The following is a 20,178-nucleotide window of genomic DNA, read 5'->3' on the forward strand; positions in this document are numbered from 1 at the left end:
TGAATTTTTAATAAGCTAAATATCTCACATTTCTTTACATAATGGATTAAATGATTTTCAGTTCATTTACTCCCAAGATAATTACTTCGCACTTTTAACGACTTTCAAATCAACAATCACTGTTTGTTACAATTCATTGCACATCGTGTCTTTTAGACGATTCCAATTTCAGATAACTTGAGCTCCACCGCAGATGATTGAAAAAGTCAATTCTTCAGGTGCTTCAACTTCACAAACTTCGCCAATCCTGGTGGTGATAAGATTTATATGAGAGTAATCGTCACGAAAAGCGCAAATAACTTATCAAAAAATGGAGATTCCCAAGATTGGTGAAAGCATCTTAAATCTTGGTTAAAGAAAATCTCTTTGATCTTTCTTTTTTTTCTTTTGTTGATTACTTGCGTCATTGATGACTTGCGAGGTATTTCTCATAATGAAAACACACAGATTTTACCAAGCTGTCTCCTTAACTCGGACGATCCTTTTGGTCCCGTCAGAACAACGCCAATTGTTTTCAGTCTCTATAGTTGTTTTGGAGAACGCAACGACCTATTGAATAATTAATTACTCCACAACAGTTACTTACTTACTTGTGTTACTTGTGTACAGGTGTTCAAGCAAAGTGCTCCTAGGTAAGATTCTTGATGAGCCTCTGTTTGATCAATCTGTTGAGGGAAAAAGAATCTCAGCAGATATTTTTCATGTCAAGTATTGAGTTTGAATTAGCTCTCCTGCACCCAGTATATCCATGAATTTAGGGTTCATCCGGGATTGACTTTAACTTAAGTGATTGTGAAGGGCATTTAAGGAGAATAATTAACTTTAATTTAATTAACTTTAAATAAGTTACCACCTAGACCCAAGATGATTTATTAAATTTTTATTGGCTGAGGGAAAGTAATGTATGTGGAGTAATAGACCAATTTGTCGTGGTGAAATCCCCTTAAAAAGTATGCATAACATATGCAAAAAGAAAGTATTAATATAAAACTTACATGCATTGCATAATTGGCATTATATTAATTAAAGTGTAATCTTGTAGAAGAAAGATTAAATAAATTAGCTTCTTTTGAAAACTAGAAATAATCAAATTGGCTCATCTCTTAGAACAAGCACTTCAAAAAACCATAACATAAGATAAACTCAAGCTGAAAAATCACCCGCCAAGGTACAAAAATAATCCTTATTCGACTGACGATAAATTATTCTCCTGGGAATAGAACCGCCAAACGATCAAATCAAAACATTGATCTATCTATCTATCTATTGTGGTTGAGTTACAGGAGGCTCTGGGAGCCCATTCTCGTAACTATAGATGCTTTGAGTAAGCATCCCGTCAGCACCTTGAACTGACTACCCAATTCCCCTCAAATGGCATGGGTTGACCCAGGCGAAGGTTTGTTCTCTTGCCAAGTGAACCGTTGTGAATGGGATTCGAACCTTGGTCGCCTGTACAGGAATCAGTCAGGGCTTCCTTTCACTTTATCAATATCACGCGAACGGCAGTGTGCGCTAAATTATTTTGGTTTCACTTTCGATTTTAAGCAAAGGTCTTAGCAACAGGGCGCGAGTACAACATAGCAACAGGGCTTGGTAGAAAAATCAAAACATAGAATTCAAAAAAAATACCGATCATCGTATAGAGCACTAAAAAAATACCCCCTTTCTATGTTTAGTTTGTTCTACCTTGGATTATAACTGAAAATATCTTCAAAAAACCTTTGTCCGCTATCAGCCCGCGCGGTAATCTTTGCCCGCTTCAATTCTTAGATAATGAATAAGAGAGGTGCGCTTAGCTAAGCCGTGCTCGCGGGCGATAAATTTATGTTTACTTATCTTGTATATTTTAGTAGTGGTATTTATCCAATGAAAAGGATGTTGACAAAATATGCACGGCGCTGGCAAAATATGTACGGCATTGATTATGACATCATTAAATATGTCAATGTCGATTCAACGCCCGTTAAAAAAAATAATTTGTAAATAGTTCTTTTTATTGTGAAATTTAGAAATACGAACAAAAAAAGAATCAAATTTAATATTTGTTCCCTATCTAGATTATATTAGCTTTAGAATACGGTAAATTTTCACGAAAAATATTTGCGATGGCAGTACGCGCAATCGCGCCCACGGGAAAGTTCCAATTTTTAATTATCGAGGAAATTGGGGAAACCGGTTCACCACGTGGATAAAAAACGTACAGAATGAAACCTGACAGAAGGTTTTCAACCAGATTTATTCAGATAAAGCTATAAGAGGTTCATTACTTATGGATTTCTTTCTAGAACTAGAACTACCACAATGCCTCTTTGAACCGCTGAATGTGTGCGTCATAATTACTGCTTTCATTTTGCGTGTTTTGAAAGTTTGGTGTGTATTCCGTCTTGGTGGAATTTTTTAATGGCATGAAAGCAAAATATGCAATGTCTTTAAGAACAAATTTCTAAAAGGCTTTTATTGTTCTAATGATTATAATATTTCTTTATAAGATGCTTTGTTGTCTTTTTAATCTTTACGTGTAAACTTGCATATGTTTTGCATACTTTCCAACTAAATCCAACCACGGCTTTTTCATACCTCTATTTTTGCATACAATTCAAGATGGTGGATGAAAAGATGAAAAGGTCTATCAGAGGAATGTAAAGAGATGGAAAAACAGCTTTTCTGATTACTCAAAGTTCAACGATCACCTCTATTGAAAATCCTATTGTAAAAACGTTGATTAGGTCATTAAATGAAAGTCCAGAAAAGACGGCTCGCCATACAAATCGGACGGCTTCTACATGATTTGACGATAAAAATGAAAATTTGTTTTTCCTTTTTTGCCGATTACTAGTTCAATTTTTAAGAATAAGCAGCAATATTTTTACCAATGTATAGCAAAAGAAAATCTTAACGCAATGATAATGAATTGGTTCTTGTAAAACTGTTAGAAGTCGAGTAAAATCAAGATGAAGTTATAATTTTCTCGAGCTCTAGCTTTCCATATTATGGTGCGGTCATGATGCGGTTATATCAGTAGAATCGCTAGGAAATTCTGAGCAAGAAGATATAGGTACCTTTTCGTATAGGAGAGGTGTACCCAAAAAGTTTGTAGCCCTAAAAGTTTGCGCATAACCAGGCTTGAAACAAAAGAATTTTGTCACATCACGCTAATTATGCAGATTTTTTATAGCGACAACAAAAGAAACCTATTTACTCGACATAAACTCCCTTAAGGGCAAGAGACCTGGTATATGACGAGCCGTTTTTCCATTGTTTTCAAGAAGCTGTTTTTCCATCTCTTTACATTCCTCTGGGTCTATTAATTATTCAATAGGCTGTCACGTTCTCCAAAACATCTATAATTCGAATGTCTTCTTTTAAAACTCAAACGATTTTTGATTCCCTTTGAGAGTTCGAGTTATGTTAAGTTATAGACTCTGCTGTATTAACCCAGAAGTTACTAATCGATAAAATTTTTGATTTTTCGTTTCGATTGATTAAATATCGATTAAAAACGATAATCGATAAATAATTGGCGCCTAGAAAATTGCGAGTATCGATTATATCAATTAGATAATTAAACCGAGTTTCATCGATATTATCGATTAAAAATCGATAGGTTTGAGGTATCAATTATATCGATATCAATCGAATATTATCAATTATTACACTGTAATCGATATTATCGATTAAAAATCTATTGTGATTATTTAATTGAGTGCTAAAAAATTGTGAGTATCGATTAGCTATCGATTATCGTTTTTAATCGATACTTAATCAATCGATTAATTATCGATTAGCTATCAATTTTAAGCGATAATCAATTTTATCGATTAGTAATGTCTGGATTAACTAAAATTTACATTAAAATGTCATCTTTTGGTAAGAAACTGTTGAAAATTCCATTGAAAATCACTGATTTTCGTGAAGTTTTGGATATAGAGTAAAAAAATGGATAGTTTTTATCTTTTAATAATGCCTAAAATCCTTTAAATTGAGAAAAAATGGTCAAAAATTAACGCCACTTTTAGGTAAAAATTGCAAAATTTTGGTCCTTTTTACCATCAACTGCTCTAACTTGGGACTATCTGACAAAACATGGGGCGGCAATTCGGCCACCATTTCACCGAACCTCCAAAGTCATTTGATTTTGGTGAATGAATGGCGTATTAAAAAATACACAATTTCTCTTTCACACCGCATAGGCTTTTAAATCGAAATTTGAAAAAGATCCGTAGTGGAACACATGCGAATGTCTGGAACAGGTGCTTGAGGTTTTACTGGCTTCTTTAATCTTTGACACAAGGAAGACGCTAGAAATAATACACAAAAAAACACAAGTTAATAAAATTTACAACAACATATGTAAGCCTAGAACAATAGGAAATTACATCAAACATGAGATCTTATCTATAAGGAAAATATATGTACAAGAAATTTACTTACTAAAACACTTTGGCACAACACTGACACACATTATGTCACTACAACACATATACACAACCTAAGCTACTACAAATACTGTTTCACATATCAATACAATTTTGATCCCTGTAAACATTGCGTAATACCCTAAGGACATAAAACAATACAAAAGTCATTTCAGAATAAATACAAAATACAAATATAAATGAATAAGACACTCAGACACAAAGATGAAGAGCAACACACAAAATAGACACTGGGCAAGGGAGAGAGACTTAAAACGATAATAAACTAATTTGCAAACACAAAGAAATACGTAATAGTTATCAGACAGTTACGAGTACAATATGAGAAATATTTTACGAGTTCCGAGATTTTAAAATCCGGAACGAGTGAAATATTTCCATATTGTACGAGCAAATGTCTGATAACTGGTTTATCGGTGACCCAAAAAATGCACTTTTTGTGTTGGAGGACACTTTTGTAGCAAAGTGACGTTAGATTGCTTCTACCGCTACAATGCAACAACATCTTTTCGTCAATTTATATTTTTACATGTAAAATACAAGATATATTGTACTCTTTTTAACCAATCAGATTGCAGATATTTTTTGGATCGCCGATAAATTCACATATCAACTGCGAAACCTGCAGTAACAGTCTGGTGCTAACAGTGTTAGTCAAACTAGTGACCCCTGAATTATGGGTTTCAAAGATTAATGTTGCAACAGCGCTATTTCCTTTGCTTGACTCGCACAGTCTAAGCTTAAACTCCTATATCAGGATTAGGAACTAGGCTAGTCTTACCCCTTTTATCTTTCCCTTAACAACAATACAATGCTGACAAGTTGACACAACACATTGACAAGTTTATGAGAGAAGTTTATATTGAAATCTGCTGATTGCTTCCCGGCGCTCCTTTGCAGCTGTTTATCAAATTTCCACCAATAAAATTGCCGCATTTCACACAGCCCTTTTGCAATTTAGGCACTTTGATCGGATCAATATTTCTGTTACAATATTTTTCATCACTCTAGGATGGGGGTTCATTATTCTTTTCTTAATCATGTTTTGCTGCTAAGAAAACAATGATATTAATAGGTTTCTTTAATCTCATTGGTGTTTAAAGTTGCACTTTATAAGAACTTGTGTGATCTGTAATCCGTAGTCTGCTAATTAAGGATAAAGGAAATACATTTTCTCTAAACCACTGTAAATGGACTCCCTAAACACATTCGAAGATTAGTTTTCTTGGATTTTCAGAACAAAGGAACAGGGCTTTGGTATAAGTCATTTAGAATGGCTTTGTTTGCAATGATTCCAAGCGTTTCATAAAAAAGATTTTCAAATAGATTTCATGGATGATAGCAAAATGTCTGGAAATGACTTGAAAAGTACCCTCTACAATGTGCATCGTTTTTCATATTGGAATGTAAGACAAATACTTTTTTATTTATTGGTTTATGGATCTGCCGACGTTATTTTTGCCAAAATAGAAAAAAAATGAAATACAGATTTCAAAAACTTTTATTTACTTTTTCTCCTCCGACCTTCAAAAAAGAAGAGAGAAATAAAAAACCTTTTACTTAAACAGGAAAAAAAGAAGAGAAAGAGAGAGGGGGTTAAATGATCCTACTCAAGTGAAAACCCTAAGTGGGCACCTAAAGTGAGAACCCTAAGTGGGCACCTAAAGTGAGAACATCAGTCTTACATCACATATATACACATATCAGTCTTTATGTGTATATTTATGTTTCAGTTTATTTTTAGTGTTTTTTTACCCATGGACACTTTATTCTTTTGTCTTTAAATTTGAAAAATCGATACTAATCGATATGAAATTTCATAATATTTTATTTTATTATTTCCTCTGATTTCAGATTTTAAAAAAGAAAAGAAAAAATTTTTTTTTTATCCTCCTGTCCAATACTTTTCCTCAAAATGTCTGTAAACCAAAAAATAAAAAAGTAATTGCCTAAGTACACAATAATATTTTTATTTATCTGTGTTATATGATAAGTTAGGATCACTCTCATGAAAATCCCATGTGAAATCACCTCTTGACAGAGGAAAGCTATCCTAAATAAAAACAGCTTTTTTTCTTGCTTCTCTTTTTTCACTCGCTGTCTACCATCTTGAATTTTGTTCGTTCTGTTGAATGAGGAAATCGTGCCTCGCGTATTTCCATTTTTTGCTTGTTGCAAACACCCATGTCTATTCTAACACCCTTCTTAGAGATCAAACAAAAGGAAGGTCAGAATCACTGAGTGAAAGATGTATTTTCTATTCTTGCTTCATATACATGAACAAAACTTTGAAATCAAAGGTTTGAATAGATCTATGATATTTAGAAGTAGTCCTAAAACTGATCCTTATTGGTCCGCAGACATTGTTTGAATAAGTCCTGTCTTTATCTTGTGGGTTTCTTAACCCTTTAAGTGCCAATGTTGAGTATATTGTACATGGGCTATATAGAAGAGCGAAGCCAGCAGTCCACCTTTAAAGTTTTAACTATGCCATTTTCTTAAAAAAACTTTAATGTTATTTAATGTTAAATGTTATTTTCATATGTTTGAGCAAAATATAAAAAGAATACTAGCAAAATCTTAGGATATCGTTTTCTCAATGCCTGATCTTATAGAAATTGGCTCTTAATTTTAAAATGTTCAAAAATATTCTTTAGCAAAATTGCAGACCTTAAAGGTAAAAAGTTCTACCAGGATCATTTAAAGGTTGTGTAAAAGAAAACACCAGCAGAATTTTTGGTATACATTGTATTTTTTATTTATTTTAGTCATACAAAAAGATTGAAAAATAATTCTATGAGCATCCCAGCAGCAACACAAAGACCTAATAGCCCTCATCATAACCCGTTGTTGAACATCGACCGAGATATGGAGAACCAAGCAGCCCGTAGGCGCACACAACAACACCGTCAAAACTTAAATGTCAATCCAAGGGACCGTCTTTTCCATGCACTTTTCATGAAAATTGGTCATTTGTATTTACGAGTTGTGCCCAAAAATTTCCGTTTGTTGTTAGAAATAATGGTCCTTTTAAAGGTCAGTGGTTGTGATTTGTTTTTATCTGCGCTAAATAAATGGCTAAATAATATAGGCTAGTATCATTTTGCTGCTGTCTTGAAAATTAGAGCAAGCTCACTTTGAAATCAAAAACCTGAAATAACTTAGTCACCCAAAACGGCTCCAAAATCATCTCATTAACAACACAATGTCATCATCTGTTTTTTACCTTCATTTGAATTATTTTATAGTCGATTTTTTTCTGTTAAAGATTTTGTTTACTCGTTTGCTTACTCATCAATCTTAATAAATGACAAGCTTTTCCACATTGAATTGACACGGATGTGGAACAAGATTGGTTGAAATAGAGAGATGTTATAGTAGACTAGAGGAATTTATTTTTTGTCGATTCCATACAAAATCGAACATGTATGTGATAATGGTATAAGATATGTATCGGATATGAAACGGGAACACTTATGTAAAACTAAAACCATTAACTTTTAACAATGTTTTCTTTTCATAGGCAATATTCCTATTCTCAGTGCTAACCTATCTTCACTTTTCATTTGGCCGAATGCCGTTGAACTGCTTGAACACAACAGAAGGAAGCTGGCCTAGAGACGGTGTTTTACGTGTACAAATCCAACCGAAAGTCAGTTTGAAACATCAGATACCTAGATTTTTCTCAAGCGAAGAGAACAGAGTGTTATTCCATCCTTGCCACGATGAAAACAGCCCCTTCACAGAGCAACAGTGTGCAGAACTATCAACAGACATGCACGCATACTACACATACCATTCTGAGAAATACAGCCTGCTATCACAATGTTACCGTATGAATCTATCCGATTTTTTAATGCAAGAGAATTTTGGTGACTGGAAACTGTTTGAGAATTTCGAATACATTATGACAGATAAGAGGGGGAGGACCTTCAAAGGGTTTAGACCTGGAGATATCATACAGGAAGCAAGCTTGTTGACATTTTATAATCTTTACTTGGCATTTTCTGGTAAGTGCTTTTTTAATCATCGGCCTACGTTTTACTGTAATTTAGATTTTCTTTTCTACCCTATTACTTCTGCAACTACCCCCGCTCATTCATTTTTCGAAAATTTTCCACCATTTTCCACCCAGAACATTCTTATTCTAACCCCCCCTCCCTGCTCAATAATTTTTGGGAAAATGTTTTTGAAAGTTCTAATTCTGCTGTATTAGCCTCCTTTTCAAAAATTTTCCACTCAAGACATTCTTATTCCAACCCCCCCCCCCCCGCTTATTAAGTTTTGAGATTTTTTCTAACTAGGTATCTGAGTGTAGACAATGTTTATAGATACTATCCCGAAAGATATTCATTTAATGTCACATTTTGAAATATTCAAAAATGTCTCTAATAAAGAAATCATTTTTTACGAGTACAACGCTTATAAGCATATCCAGACATCTTAAAAAAACGAATCTTAAAAAAAACGCTATGTTGATATGTTGATCATATGTTGAGTCTCATTTTTACGAAATCTTAAAAATCATTATTAATGTAATCTCAAAATTTACCAGAAATGAAATCAGAGGCAAATTCAATCCCACAATTTCAGGTCATTACATATGTAAGCATAAGATAAGATAAAAATTTTTGCTAAGCTTAATAAGGCTCACAAAAATTTACCCTTGGCTTATAAAAAAAAGTTTCGTCACCATTTTTAGGACCTAATGTTGTTGTAAAAAATTTCAGGAAAAAGCTTTGAACACTCTTTAGTCTATAACTCTCATCATTTATTCCTTTCTAGTAAGGATTTATTCATCAAATTGTTTTTATAGAACCGGAGCGTCACTACATTTTTGAATACGCCAAAGAGTTTGGGTTCCTCAGACTTTCGCCAGAAACCAGGAAGAGACTGAAAATCCCAGTCAAAATTGTCAATTTAGGTAAGGTACCCTCTATTTTTATTGTTTTTTTAAATGGCCGTGAATTTCAAACTTCTGCAGATCCTCACTTTACTCTCTATCCCTGAATCTTTACTTCAAGGGATGAATTTCATCATTTCTTAACAACAGACTTTTCTAATCATTTATCAAATTTTCAACAATCAGAAAATTAACAAGTACTTAATTTATACATTTGTATTCATTCTAACGTTGGCAGAACAGATAAAGTGGTGTTTGTATCAAAAAGTCCCGGTGGGACCCCCACCCCACTCAAAAATTTGGCCAAAATTACAAATCTATATAAATTGCTGGTAAAAATACCCTGCAATTTCAGCCAACTGGGAAATTGACTTTTACCACCAAATCCATCCCACTGGATTTTTTCAGCTAAAAACAATAGAGTTCCTATCTACGTTGGGATTTCGATAGACATTTTTATCCCACTGTGGAAAGAAGTTCCGCCGGGGCTGTGAGACAAGGAAGTACGTAGGGATGTGAAAACCTGTCCAAAGCTCGTCAGAATTCGAGTTATGAAGATTCCACTGTAACAAAAACCACAGTCATTTTTTTGTATTTTAATAATTTTACCCTGTCTTCATTTTACAGACCCGAACAAGGAGAAATGTTTGGGTGATAGGATGAGCAGATTCATTTTGAAATATTTTTTGGGTTACGATGATATTATTATGAACAGCATTAAGAAGATTTCTGACGCTGACAATAATACAGGTAATATTTTTTCTTCATTGGATGTTAAACCAGATTCAGTCACTGACCTTTTTTTTAATATTGGACACAGCTTCTCTATCCCGGCCAAGCAGAATTCTTTTTTTTAAAGTGGTACCCTAATAGTAGCACTACCCGATGTGGAAGAAAAATTTAAAACGGAAAAATTCACTGTATTATAAATTGAGCTACATCGAATACAGTGTCATTAGAGCACCATTAGGGCCCCACATTTCTTAAAACTCCGATCAAAGAGCGTATGTAGCTAAGTCTAAGGTAAATATTAAGGTCGCAGGTTTTAATAGTCTAGCAAGCTAGACGACTAATTTATACATAGTAGAAATAAAGCAAAAAGTAATGAATGGAACAATATTAGTCGTCTAGAAACCTTTGTACACTAACTCCAAATAAAAGAAAAGTGTCAATATTGCAATTATAATTTTTTCCTGCTCAAAATAATTCTCGAGAAAAAAAATATGTGTGGATTTGTGTATTGAAAGTTATTCATTTGAGTTGATTTCGTTTTGAGAGTTTGTTGTTGCTTGATAAATTGTTTTCTCGCTACGCAAGTTTCTGCGTAGCTAGCCCCTGTATCTATAAGGCTGGAACACCGGATTCTTCCAGTCGTTTATACAAACTAAATCCCGTATTATTGTTATTAGTATTGGTATTATTAGTATTACACGCATTATAAACGACTCCAGTCTAAGGTTTTAATTAATTCTTTTTTTACGGAAGCTAAATTTCACGAATGAAAGGTATGAAATTAGCGTTTTTTGCGGAGCTAATTATTTACCCCTTGTTTGCTCAAAGCAATTTCTCTTTCTTCAGGTCTCCTTACTCTCGAGTTCCTAATAAACGTACAGTAACGAATAAACATGTAGGGTTGAAAATGAAGGCATAAAAATCTGATTGAAGGGTCTGTTTAGGTTCTGGGGTAAATAATTGGTATTCTGCTTTCTTTTGACAAATAGATAAAACCTCCATATTCAAAGAATGGTATTTAGCCTCAGAAACATAAGTAGGCTCTTAAAGTTGAGGAAAATCTTTGTCAAAATTAATAAGCGTATATGTACGTTTATTAGGCACCCGAGAGTAACTGTTGGGAGCACCTTACTTCAATGGGGGCAACTGGAAAATGTGCTGAGACTACGAACTAAGAAAGCTTTTATTGTATTTTTAATTCATAGGATTTATGCTGAATGTGATGACAGGGGAACATTATAAATTTGTACCATGGGGAATCGGACGATCGTCATATTTCATCTCGTTGCTTCTCATGTTTCTTTTCGTAAGTTACACTCTTATACGGGCGTTGTTAAAATTTTTTGTCCTTTTTAGGGCAAGAAAATGTCAAATTTTCCAAAAGTCTCATTCGAATGTCTTTAATGTTTTCTCGATTTTTTGCAAAAAAAATGGCCCCGTTAAGACAAAATTTGTCCTAAAAAGACCAAAATTGAGTGGTCTCTGTGTCAAAATGTCCCCAAAAATTTTAGTACATGTGTACTTAAATACCACTTTAAAAAAGGGGTGGTTGTATGCAAAAACAATTCTCGAAAACTGTTGTAGTACTCATACTCATACATCTCTGAGATTTTAGTACCGTCCCTGATCCTGAGAAGTTATTTGTTCCAATATTTTCTTGTGTTCTTCCTCTCTTTCAGACAATTTCTATTTCAACATTACTTCGATATTGTCATCAGCAAGTCTTCTTCTTTATCAGTAAGTATTATATATCATGCAGGTTTTGCTACAAATGTCTGATTTATGGGATTAGTTGCTCTGCATGCAACACTATAAGCCATTTCACGATCGAGAGGAATCGTGAGTAATTCGGACCACCACGCTATGACTACGATTTTCCATTGGTCTAAAATCTTTGAGGTTTTGCGTCTAACCAATGGGAAGCCGTAATGGGGGCGCAATCAGTCCTGATGTTAGATGGCCTGTACATCACTGCGATAGCTTACCACCCTAAATGCCAACAGACTTGTGTAGGTCTGTTTCGATTAGAGAAATTCTGTGTCTCACTTGTACCAGCTTTTTGATACTAAAAAAAGGAAGATATCATTGCATTGGGGTTATAATGTAACGTCACTTGAATGAGTTTGCATGCTAAAAATAAACATTAATCCACTGCGTAGACAACTGCAAGAGACTGGATGCTCCAGACAGGAATTATGCCTAACCCCAACTAACTGTCAGCTCTACTGTAATTTTGACGTCAAATCTTGTCTTGATCATACTGACGTCGGTATGTTTTTGAACTTCAAGGTGCTGCATTTCTTTGTGTTTAGTCAATATATTTCTTTGTTTTAGTCAGAGAGTTGTTGTAATACATTTTTTGCTCAGAAGTTCATGCTCTTTCAGATGGCACCAATCATTTTCGTTTATTTTGACTTTTGAAAATAAGCTATTTCTCTATCCCTTATTTTCCCTTGCAGTTTTGCCTATCTATGGCGTCACTATTTTGGTCACAAAATGCCACGGGACCTGAGACTTGGCCACCTACTATAAATGTTTGTAATACGCCTAAGGGGTCAAGAATATTGATACGACAAAAACTGAGAAAAAATTTCAGGTCGCCTTAGTTCATTTTGAGGGTAATTTTTGACGGGTCAAAACGTTCCTATATCTAGTTTAATTTTTATCCCCCGTATAATTTTTTTATGGTCTTTACTTTTCCGTTACAGTTCACGTTCTACGAATGATGGATATGAATGTGGTTTTAGCATTCCCAATCGCTCCTTTGTTCACTGTCATACTATCTCTCGTTGGTAAGTGATATTGTGAATTTTATGAAAGGTGCTAATCCATCGTCAAATACCAAAGATAAAAATTTTCACGCTAAGGTAGCCCCAACCCCTAGATAGGCTATAGAGGTTCGAAAATGTAATGTGAACAGAAAAAACAACCTCAAACATTTCGCCGCGGATTCTTCAAGCAAATGTAGGGTTTTTGTGTTTTTTCCGCCATTATGGGAGCAAACGTTTGATAAGCGTGAGGGATTCAAACGTTTGCTTCCAAAATGGTGGAAGTTACTTAACTTAACTGAGCATGAAAACCCTCTATTTGCTTGAAGAATTCTGTAGTTGTCAACCTGGAATAAAATGGCCGCTTTGTTGTTTTTTAAACAAGGCACGTTTTTGAAGCTTTAAGAAGCTTTTGAATTTAGATTTGAAATTAGACTACATTAACCTTCGTAAATTTTTTGTAATAAAAACAAAAACATATACAGTTCGAAGTCTTAAAAACTTCTTCAAAATTTATCTTTACTTCCCGTCAAAATTTCTTCTTTTAGTAGTAACTCAGTATTTCTCTTCTTTTGACAGGCATGGAAACAATTATGTCGGAATATTTCAATGATACAACGATCAGTTTTTACATCATCTTGATCGTATGGGCTGTGGACCAGTTCGATTCCATATGTTGTCATACGACCACCTCACAAAAATACTGGCTTAGGTATGGCGTCTCGCGAAACAAGTTCTGTTGGCCCAATCCGGCTACTTTAAGGAGATTGAACTTGATGTTGATTGATTTTCGCGAATTTTGGCCCTTGTTGCAAAATTTATTCCCTCACGAAAGATTTAAAATCCGAATTTTGAATGAAAATTGAAAGAATTTAGGTGAAAATGAGGCTGATTCGCGAATTTTAATCAATGCGAAAATTCTAGATTTATAATCTGCGAAAATAGTCCACGCGAAGATTAATCAATTTAACATTTAATCCCCCTCACATCTAAGAGCTTAATTTGGGAAGGCCGAACCTCACATCCCTAGATGTTTGCTGAAATTTCAGAGACCCCTCCTGATTTATCAAGGTTTCTCATTCGGCATATTTCTACGGTTTTTTTGCTACCGGATAACTGCGGCAGACTCAAATCCTGCTCATTGACACCCTAGATGCTCATGTTTTTTTGAGTGCACTCTCATGATAAATGTTTCTCTTTTCCTTAATTGAAGGTAAGAGAAAGAGGGTGTTACTCTTTTCCCTGGAGTTCTCCAATTACTCTTGACCTTGGCGTTCTAAATCTACAGGCCTAAGAAGAGTCTAGCGACTTCCCATCTTGTGGCGACTCAATTTTTCGAAGTCGTTGAATTATTACTACAATCAAAGACAAAATATTTGAGACAAAGGGGATTTCCCTGCGAAATTTTAAACACTGCAAATGATTTTTAAGCGCGTTAAACTACTTGGAATATAACATAGAAGCCACCGAACCCCTCCGAAATCGAAATATTCAATGAAAGAAAGTGGAACTGCTAAAATAGCAATTCTTGCCCAAAGTTTAGATTCTGAAAAACGTTAAAATACACTAAAATCTCAATATATTTCGACCATGATTGTAGTACAAAATATACCACGGAGCAAGAACTTAAGTACAAAATGGATTTTTGCTTTGTTTTTGTGACCTATAGAACATCATACCCTTGATCCTTTTCTTGAGTTGGTAAGCATCAGGCAGAGAGGCATAAAGTATCAGTGTAGATGTTTTGTATGGCATGGCTAGTAGTCAAATTCACAATACTTAGAGACATTTTTACTCTTTTCTTTCTTGTTTTAGGTTCTTCTATTTATATCATTTCATCTTTTACGCTTATCATTATCGATTTAACGGTCAATACAGCTCCCTGGCTTTGGCCGCAACTTGGTTTCTCATACAGGTATTTAAATATGTATTTTCAAAAGATTTTCTTGTAAAAAATCCGTTGAAAGTCTTTGTAATTGGCTTTTCCAGAAAAAATGTGAATATGGGGGTGGAGGTATAACATTTATTGGAAATTTACCCCCCGGACATTGTGAATTTTGACCCCAGGACAACAGGTCTGATCCCCCGGACAAGCATTAGTTAACCTCCTGGACATTCAAAATCACCCTCAAACCGAGCAAAATTACCCCCAGACAGAGCAAGTTTACCCCCCCCCCCGGACAGAGCATATTTTGTAGATTTTTCACTACCCCCCCCCCCCTCCGGACATTATATTCTCCGCCCCCCCCATCCATGTATATTTTCTAGAAGAACCCAATGAATTCATTTCAGTGTTAAAAATTCTTCCGTCTCAGTGAAGTATATAAAGAGACTTCCCGTCACAAAATTCTGTATGATTGGGACGAGATGGAGTTTTTACAAGCTCTTATTTGATTTGGTTGTTGTTAACCAGTAATAAAACAACTTTTTTTAAAGAACGCGTCATTTTTATTACTTCAAATGACCAATTATTAAAGTATCTTATAAAAACTCCATCTCATCTGGTATAATTCACCAACATTTTTCATGAATATTGTGCTAATTTGAAATCCATTTTCCTTATTGACCACTGTTATTTGTTTTTCCAGTTACCCGATTTTCTCTTACTACCAGGCTAAATTTTATGCACTTTAAGGGTCCGATTTAAAGACTTGATACTAGGCCGCACATAATAAGATGGTTTATAAATCGTCGCCTCCAACCTTTACCAGTTCTAAGTATTTCATTTACTTTTCTTCTTCATGTGATTCTCTGCACAATAGAGAGTGATCGATACTTTTTAGGTAGAGCGTATTATTTAATGAGAAACATAGTATTTCTTTATCATTTACTTTTCTATAGCATTCCATGTTATATGACAAAAAACAAACAATGTTAGCCAATTGTACTAGATTAGGACTTATCAAATAACCAGTTCCAAATATTTCATTTTCTTTTTTTTACATAGCATTCCATGTTATATTTCTTCCACAATTACGAATTGCCATCCATCGAAGACCAAATGCACGGCAGACGAGACGAAGAAGCATATCTTGATGAAGCTGTTCAAATGATTGTGGAAGGGATTGAAATGGTGGCTGGTCAAAACCATCAAGATGTATGTTCAGTTGGCTCTCTCTCTCTCTAATTCGATCATCAAGGGGTCAAAAATCTTCGAGAGAGGAAAAGATTCGAATTACGGAGATTATTATTTACGATACTATACGATTTTCAAGCTAAGAAGCGACTAGTATCTTAGAATTACAGAGAGATTCGAATAAGGGAGAAGTGATAATATTTCCACCTTCAAAATGGACTGGTTCGTTAATCAAATTCTATGATACAATATCATGTAGTGGTATCTGGAAAAAAGAAACTTCATTCATATAAGCTCCTCTACTTTTCGTTACAGAATGCTGAGAATCAACCCAACAACGCAGAGGGCGGTGCACAGGGTGAAACAAATAACGGAACGGGTGCTAATGGCGGTACTGGAAATTCCCCGCAAGGCGTAGTTACAGAGGACGGCCAAAGGGTGAGAGAAATTTCTACTAATGAGAATGGGAACCGTGTTTTTGTATTTTCGGGTGAAGGACAATTCGTGCAAATGGTACGTGACTTTATTCACCAAGTACATGAAAGAGTAAATGTCGGAGTCACCGGGAATACGGAACAACCAGAAACTCTGAATAATGCTACGGAAGGAGCCGAGTCATCTGAAAATACCGGAACAGCTTCAGTATCAGTACCTGAGAACCCTCGGGTAGAAAACGATAATGAATTTCATTACGGGCCGACTCAAATACGACCGGAACTAGACGTCCGGGTTAGATCGGTAGCGGATGGTGACGATTTTTCAGCCTTCGTAGAAACCGTCTCATCGGCTACTCAAGTTGATTCTCGGGGAACGGCATCAGAGGACGGTAGTGTCCGTCAACACACGACACCGGAAATTCACGCAGAACAAATCTACCAGCAAGTACAATCGTTGCAGCATAATCTTGGCCAGATTAAAATGCAAAGCCGACAAACAAATACGAATATTGAAAAAAATAAAGACCCAAAAAACGAAAAGGAGCTATGGACTAAAAAAGAACCTAATTTAATGGGTCAATCTACAAGTTGTCCTACTAACCAGACTACTATTAATAGCGAACATGAGCTGGTAAGTGTAAACCGGACTTTAAATGACACCGCAGAACATGTGTTATTAGACTCAGAAAGGACATTTGAAACAAATTCAATATCTACTTTCGATTCGTCAGAATCTTGATCTTTTTTCAGATATTTAAAAAAATCTTTTACGGTATTTTCATTTATTGAAAATAGCTCATCTTATTTCATCTTTATTTAGTTAGTTGTCTCCGTTTTGGTTGCCTGAAGAATTAACTTTTTGACTTTTGTTATTAAACTTAATTCCATTACGGTGGAAATTCCGGAATCTAACAAAAGTTGAAAAACTTGTACAAGCCTGTGTATATTATTTGAGACTTTTTGAAATTTTGATTTTTCAATGTAAAGCTGATTTCATAGGAACTTACAACCTCGTTCCCTGTGTATTATCAGCTTTTTGATCCATAAGTAACGTAAATAAAGCCTGGTATACACGGGGACGAGGTTGAGGAACTTATGAAGAGAAATTTCAACCACCACAGCTAAATGGACAGTGGGAGGATTTTTCAGTCCTTCAGAGCCAAGTGAAGTCTCAAAATATTAAACACAATGTTGTATAATCTTGGAGAGATCCCAACAATGTGTCCGATAAAAAAGAATTAATAAAAATATTCGAAATTCATACCTGACTCTACGATACGTTATTGAAAAACTGAGAATAAGTTTTTATAATATGCTTTGATTGATTCAAATCCGTTGATTCAAATCCGGTTATAATGAAATGATTCTTTAGAAACAGTCTAAGAATTCTGCATTATAATACGCATGCGTAATCTCTCGTTCTTTGAACCAGATTTAGTTAATCTTTGTGTTAGACAAAGAGGAATCAAAACATTGGGGTGGACCCCGGTGTTGGACAAACTGTCCGTCGGTCGGGGCTGTGAATGGTGGAATTTGTCGTTTTTTTGTCTATTTTTAGCAAATGCAGGATTCTTTAGATTAACCTCCCCCCTCCCTCACAAATCAAGAACCGATTTTTCTTGGAAACCCTGCAGGTTAAAAAACTAAAGAATTTGCTGTGGTACCTTAAGGGAACTTTTTTTGGCGGGAACTAATTTTGGCGAATTCTGCTTGCCAAAATTAGCTCCCACCAAAATTAAATATTTTGCTCACTCGCCAAAATGTAGTTCTCGCCAAAATTGAATTTTTTGGTATTTCGCCTAAATAACTTCTTGTCTTGAGTTCACAAAAAAAGCTTCAAATAAGGCAAAATAGAACAGATTTATGCTGTCACTCGCCAAAATTAGTTCCCACCAAAATTAAAAAAATCATCAATCGCAAAAATAGTTTCCGTGCCTAAACAAGTTCCCTTAAGGTATGCTTTTGTGTATTGTAATAAGAATTGTATATAGAAAAATTATTTCACGGTTTCAATTTATTTTTTACGAAATCGTTTTATCAGTCCATGTTCGCACGTGACTGTTCCGTGGCTCTCCGAAAGGAAATGAAGCCATTCTTTTGGTTAGAAGTGACGTAAAATTTGAATGTAACCAATAGAATGGCTTCATTTCGTTTTGGAGTAAAACGAAATCATAACGTCTGAACATGGTCTCAGTCTGTATATCGAAGAGAAAAATTCATTTTCTTAATTCTTGTTCTCGTTTTTAAATTATTTTGCATCCTCCCTTTTGACTGAGAGGTCTTTTCTTCTCCTTCAAGGACTTGTAACAAATTTCATCAAATTGAAACAATTACAATTCAAAGGTTCAAATTTTTTTTGCAACTTTCTGTCTAGACAGATTCTTAGACCAAATCGACTCAGACATGGCTAACTTTTCTCTGCACCGGGTTTATCAAGCTCGGTTTTAGATGATAGCATGAATTTATTATATGCACTGGATAAACAGCAAGTTAAGTTTTCATTGATTTCTTATACTCTAGCTATATGTCCGCAGTAATGACATTATTCTTCACTTACTTGTTACTTACTTGTGTTACTTGTGTGGTTGTTCGAGCATCCTGCTTCAGGTAAGGTTCACTCTCCTTCCTTCATTAGATTTTTTTTCGTAGCATTATAATCACTTCATCAAAACATGGTCTTTCAATTCCCAAATGAGAATTAAAGTTTTCCTGCCTTAGAGAGGCAAACGCATCAAAATAATTGCTAATCCACCACGGGCCTCCAAAAGATTTTCATACCAATGTGAAGCCAAGACATTCAAGTCAAGTCAATCTTAGCTCTTCTCAGAATTTTGTTAGAAAGATATTGTCAACATAGTTTTTAGTATTATTTTATGCGTTTTGTTTAATTTTTCTTGTCTAATGTTGTTTTTTGTTTTTTTCAATTCAAATTTTCGGCGAGTAAAAGTACAAGATAAAGGTTCTTTGCGGACATAGCTCCATCCACGATTGTTTCCTTAAACAATGGAAAGACAATACTTCACTCTCCACCGTTTCATGTGTTGTCCAGTGTACTGTATATAATAAATTCATGATGATAGTCGGATCAAACCAATTCTTTTTAAGGCCGGTGTCCACTTTCGCGCGAAGCGCGCGAAACTTTTCACGGTATTTGTAACGTCATTGGTTGATTGAAAAATGAAGCAATTCCATTGGTCAAAATTGACGTAACGTTTGAAAAAAGTTGAACTGCCTTCAACTTTTTTTTTGTTCGTGCGAAACTTTTTTATGACGTAATCTTTTCTTCAGGCAAAAACGGTTAAGGAAAATCGTGGACATCGGGCTTTAGGCTTATGCGCAATGGCCGCGTTGAGCCTGACTGTTACAACTACAACCGGATTCTGATGGCGTATTGGCGCCCGCCCAAGCTAAAGCTCTAGCTAAAGCACTGACCTTTATAATTTTTAACATTGCAACGGGTACCAATTCCTAAAAAACTCCAATCAAAGATGGTGGATATTGCTTGGTCCAGGGATATATAACGGTCAGTAAGCTAAAGGAGCAGACCAAAGCAAAATAAATATGTCCGACCTCTTCCGAGCAAAGGGTGTCGTAGCATATTTCCACATATGGTACCAGATAATTCTGACTGGGGATGCGACACATCAAAGAATCAAAGGCCGCTATTATTCTCTCCGATTTGGGAAATTGGCCCAAATTGGCCCGCTCCTTTCCAACGTATGCGGCCGCCAATCCGCCATCGGTAACGTAAATCCATTTTCTCCGCCGATCAGGTGAGGTCACGTGAGAAAAAAATTATAAATTATTCCCCGAATTTTCCCGATTT

General features: G+C 35.1%; 1 protein-coding gene across 1 annotated transcript; it reads left to right on the forward strand.

Moving 5' to 3' along the window:
• Positions 1 to 7,206: 7,206 nt before the first annotated feature.
• On the forward strand, positions 7,207 to 17,161 carry LOC136819668 (membralin-like). Its single transcript, XM_067075911.1, has 11 exons — positions 7,207 to 7,472; positions 7,960 to 8,446; positions 9,253 to 9,360; positions 9,967 to 10,089; positions 11,277 to 11,377; positions 11,751 to 11,808; positions 12,780 to 12,863; positions 13,419 to 13,551; positions 14,655 to 14,754; positions 15,787 to 15,936; positions 16,231 to 17,161. The coding sequence occupies exons 1-11, from the start codon at positions 7,233 to 7,235 to the stop codon at positions 17,089 to 17,091; spliced, it is 2,445 nt and encodes an 814-aa protein (XP_066932012.1). The 5' UTR covers positions 7,207 to 7,232; the 3' UTR covers positions 17,092 to 17,161.
• Positions 17,162 to 20,178: the final 3,017 nt, after the last annotated feature.

This window comes from Clytia hemisphaerica, unplaced genomic scaffold (genome assembly GCF_902728285.1).
Source record: "Clytia hemisphaerica strain Z4C2 unplaced genomic scaffold, Clytia hemisphaerica genome assembly, whole genome shotgun sequence".
NCBI classification, from domain to species: Eukaryota; Metazoa; Cnidaria; class Hydrozoa; order Leptothecata; family Clytiidae; genus Clytia; species Clytia hemisphaerica.